This window comes from Pygoscelis adeliae, unplaced genomic scaffold, assembly GCF_000699105.1.
Source record: "Pygoscelis adeliae isolate BGI_AS28 unplaced genomic scaffold, ASM69910v1 Scaffold85, whole genome shotgun sequence".
NCBI lineage: Eukaryota > Metazoa > Chordata > Aves > Sphenisciformes > Spheniscidae > Pygoscelis > Pygoscelis adeliae.
The window spans coordinates 6,660,127-6,664,558 of NW_008824900.1; the positions used below are offsets into that span (position 1 = coordinate 6,660,127).

The window sequence follows — 4,432 nt, forward strand, 5'->3', positions numbered from 1 at the left end:
ATCATCACGTTTCTTTTGCAAGTTACACACTAACAAGGATTTTTAATTGCTTTCCTCGAGTCCTCGGAGCCCATGTCCGGTTGAAGGAGGAACTGATCAGATATGTTTGTGTCATTCTTTCAGGCTGAATGGAGTATTGAACAAACTGCCCCAGTGAGTACCTGGCCCGAGGAAGGGAAGGTTGAGTTTCGAGGCTATGGTTTACGTTACCGGGAAGACTTGGATTTGGTTCTGAAAAACATAAATGTTACCATAAATGGGGGTGAGAAGGTAATGAATTTGAATTTATAGCAGAGTGTTACTGTTTATAAGTCTGCATGCATAAGCCAAAGAGAGGTCTAACCCTGTGCTGTAGTGTGTCTTGGGTCCTTAAGAACTAGAAGAGCTTCTGCAGAATCAGTCTTACTGTAACTGGCAGGTGTAATGGGCTCTTATCCTTTTCAAGGTGTGTCCTGCATCATGGGGTAAAGATACTTCACAAGCTCACATAATAGTGTATCTTTTGGTCTGGTTTCATAAGGAAGTGAGGTTTATGCTGTCTTCGCTCCCCTTTCCCAGGAAATTCTGCTGATTTGTTTGCCGTAAGCAAAGAGGAGTACAGGTTGAAGAGAGATTAAGTTAATTATAGCCTCAAGGAAATGAGCTATGAAGTAGAGGGGGGGAAGCCCTGATCTAATGAGGCAGAAGTTGCAACGTGAGACTGCAGGAAAAAATGGGACTTCAGAGTAGGTTCCCTGGATCTGGCCAAACTGATGGTGATATGTGTGTGTCTCTCCTAACTGCTTCCTCACACATGTGCTCACATGCATCCTGCCCCAGTCCTATGTGGATTCTCTGATGTCTAATAATAGTGTGATCTTGCATGGCAGCATAAAAGGTAGCTGCAAGACAGATGTACTATCTGGCTTCCTTATTTGTGGTATCCAACTAGGCATTTGCTGTGCACGCTTTCTACCTACAAATATGGACAGAATACTACCTCAAGAGTGGTTAGAAAGGGCAGATGGCAAGAGATATATCAACCAACCAAAGTAGCAATCTTTTATATTTATTTAAAAAAAAGAAAAGAATTGGTTAAGACTTCAGTCTAACTGGGAAGCAAAACATACAATACGAAACTGAGTGTTTTTGGTCTATTTTTGCTATAAATTCAGACAAGATAAATGTCAAATCAGCAATTATAACTGTGAAGCACGAACCAAGAAAGGATTAGGGAAACCTTGCCCTGCTCTACCCAATTCCATCTGCCTTTCCAGAAAAACTGAAAACTTCTGTGATTGGATTGCAAATTTTGACTGCTTTTTGTTCTTGTTTTTTCATATCCAGTGATATGCTTGTTATAATTTGTAATGCTGTTTGGGGTGTTGATAGCCCAGCAAATGTGACAACCTTCTGAAAATGTGTCAATTTCAGGTAGATGCTTGGAAATGCTTTAACTCTTCCCCAGAGTAAATTGTTCCTTTATTTCTTCCCAACAGATTGGAATAGTTGGAAGAACGGGAGCTGGAAAATCCTCCCTTACTTTAGGTTTGTTTCGGATTAATGAAGCAGCTGAAGGAGAGATTATTATCGATGGAATTAATATTGCAAAGATAGGGCTCCATGACTTGCGGTTCAAGATCACCATCATCCCTCAGGTAGGTGCGAAATCTGGCCGTTACCAGAGCTCGTTTTGTAACGGTGCTGTTTCTGTAATGTACTGGGGAGAATATACTTACTCCTTTTCTGATCTATAGCCATGAAATTGAGTCATTTCAGCATGCTCTTTCATGGACTTGAAACCAAGCTTTTTTCCTAGACTGGCTTTGATTTGCTTGTGCTGGGTAACAAGTAGGGGCTTGGCTATGGCCGAGTTGTGATGTGGAAGCAAAACCTTGGCCTTTGGACTCATGGGCTTTGTCAGCACCCCACGCTGATCACTTAAATGCTGTAGACAGCTTAGCCTGAGTGGGGAGGTCTGATCCCAGCTGAACACCAGTTAACTAACCCTTAGTTAACTGGGACTATTGCTCTTTTGGCCAGTAGAGGGGAAGTGAAGTCTGAGTACTTCCACTTGTGGAGAGCCCTCAGGGGACTTTTTCTAGAGATCGGTTTCCACTTTCATTTTAGGTAGTTCCATTCTTTTTAGAAATGGAATGAAGTTACTGCGTAGTCTAGTTGTGAGGGATTGGGATTTTGCGTTGCTATTTCAGGCTTGGTGTGCACTCTTTGAGCGTGCGTACAAAGCATTCTGACTTTGGCAGGATCTCGTGAGCGAGGTATGCAGTACTGTTCACTCACAGAAAGCTGTACGTAACCATCCCAGTCTAGCCCAGCAACGGTGGGTTCGATAGTCCAAAATGTTTGGAAATGCGGCTTTACAAGCACTGGACTTACAGTCTCAAGTCTTCTTGTTCTTACTGGGTAGCCTTTATTGCCTGCCTGTTCTGATTCAAAGTAAGACCATAAAATGTGGTTATCACTGTTGCAGCACACTGGCAAAAACAAGTGAGCACACTGTAAATGGTTTTCTGCACCATTTTTGGAAATCTGGGGGAGACTTTGCTTTCTCCTTCTGATCACTTTGCATCAGTCTGGCACTGCTAGGTTAAAAGTATTTCCAAAGTAGTATTTCTCCATGTCCAAGAAAAGAATGCATTCATTTCATGATGAAGTCTTCAGCTGAAGACTTTTGAAATATTTACAGGTGGTGTAATTCCCTAAGAAGTGGAAAATTGACCTAGTAGTCCCTGCTGACAGAAGGTTGGGCAGGGAGTGCCTGTTCTTTAACTTAGTAGCCCAGTAAAAAGGAAGTTGGCTGGGGTTTTTTTTGTGGTGGTTTTTTTTTTTTTTTCTTTTCTTCTGGATTCAAGAGTTACTGATTCATGGAAAGGTCTGGAGTGCCAGAGTCTGCAGAGGGCAGAGGTCAGACCCCCCGAGAGGCATAAGGAATAAGGGTGAGGAAGAATAACTTGCTGTTATTGGGAAAAGTGAGGTCTCACTCCTAAATTCAGTAGACTAGCCTGCTAGCAACTGCATCTGGACATGTTGTTTTCCTTTCCCTATCTAAGAAATATTTTTGGAGCGCTTGCCATGTTCTGTGTACATTGTCAATTACCTCTTTCTATGACTAGGATCCGATATTGTTTTCTGGCTCCCTGCGTATGAATCTTGATCCTTTTGACCAACACTCTGATGAAGACATTTGGAGGTCTTTGGAATTGGCTCACCTGAAAAACTTTGTGTCGTCCCTTCCTGATAAACTTAATCATGAGTGTGCTGAAGGTGGAGAGAACCTCAGGTACATTAAAGAACCGTGCTTGTGAAAATTGCCTTAAGAACTAAATGAGAACTGAGAGACGTGTGTGTGTGTGCCCTCCTATCTGCAACTGGACTTTTCACTTCCAGAAACTTTACAGCTCACTTGGGACAGTATGTAGCTAGACCCTAGCAATAGCAGTGCAGTGCGGGGCTCCCCCCCAGCCATGTATGAGAATTGGGGAGGGAGCTGGGGAACTCTTAACGCATGACCAGGCAATCAACCAACTAGATTTTATTCAACATGTGTTAAACTCTCAAGTTTGGGAATTCAAAGTAATTTAAGAAATACTCAGAATGCTGTAAGGTTTGACAGCTTGGGCAGTCTTAGAAAGGATTTTAGTAGCAGCAGCCTGCTATTTGTAGTGGATGCTCTGAACTTACCACGGCTCTTGCCCAACAGATGCAGTTTTTCTAAGGGAGTTGTTAGCTTGCTTTTTGCACCATAACAGGGATATATGTTCAGTCTGTAGAAACCATTGAAAGTCCAATCCTCAGCACTGCATTGATTCAGTTATGCTGAAACCATTTGTAATGTATTCTCTTACTACATTGCCAGACTTCATTGTGAGGGGGATGTAGTTTCAGATGCTGTTAGATACTTTGCAGTGAAGTAGTAAGACCGACCTTATCTACTTCGCTGGATTCTTGGCACCTATACTTTAGAAGAGTTCTTACAAGGAATTGCTGGGCTTCAGAATGAATACTGCAAACTTGTTCTGACTTTTTTCCCTGCCCTCCCATCCCATCTGCGTAGTGTGGGACAGCGCCAGCTGGTGTGCCTGGCACGAGCTCTGCTCAGGAAGTCCAAAATCCTGGTTCTGGATGAAGCCACAGCTGCTGTTGATCTTGAAACAGATAAGCTTATACAGTCAACAATAAAGTCTCAATTTGAAGAATGTACCGTATTAACTATAGCACATCGTCTGAACACAATCATGGACTACTCAAGGTTAAGTAATACCACTTTTATCTTGAAGAATGGTGTGTGTGACCTGCATTGTGCTCTACTTAAATGAGCATCTTTGTGTGAGCTAAATGTTTACCAGTGCATTTTTAGCCACCTCTCCGCAGAGCTGCTGGAATCCCTGTTTTGATGGGGGGGGGGGGGGGGGGGGGGTGTGTTTCGTGCGTA

General features: G+C 42.8%; 1 protein-coding gene across 1 annotated transcript in view; it reads left to right on the forward strand.

Annotated features, from left to right (window-relative positions):
- ABCC1 (ATP-binding cassette, sub-family C (CFTR/MRP), member 1) overlaps positions 1 to 4,432 on the forward strand; it is a 46,219-nt gene that overhangs the window by 39,119 nt on the left and 2,668 nt on the right. The window contains exons 28-31 of the mRNA XM_009324819.1: positions 124 to 270; positions 1,479 to 1,637; positions 3,114 to 3,280; positions 4,055 to 4,249. Of these exons, the coding sequence (XP_009323094.1) occupies positions 124 to 270; positions 1,479 to 1,637; positions 3,114 to 3,280; positions 4,055 to 4,249 (668 nt within the window). The remainder of the gene's footprint in view (positions 1 to 123; positions 271 to 1,478; positions 1,638 to 3,113; positions 3,281 to 4,054; positions 4,250 to 4,432) is intronic.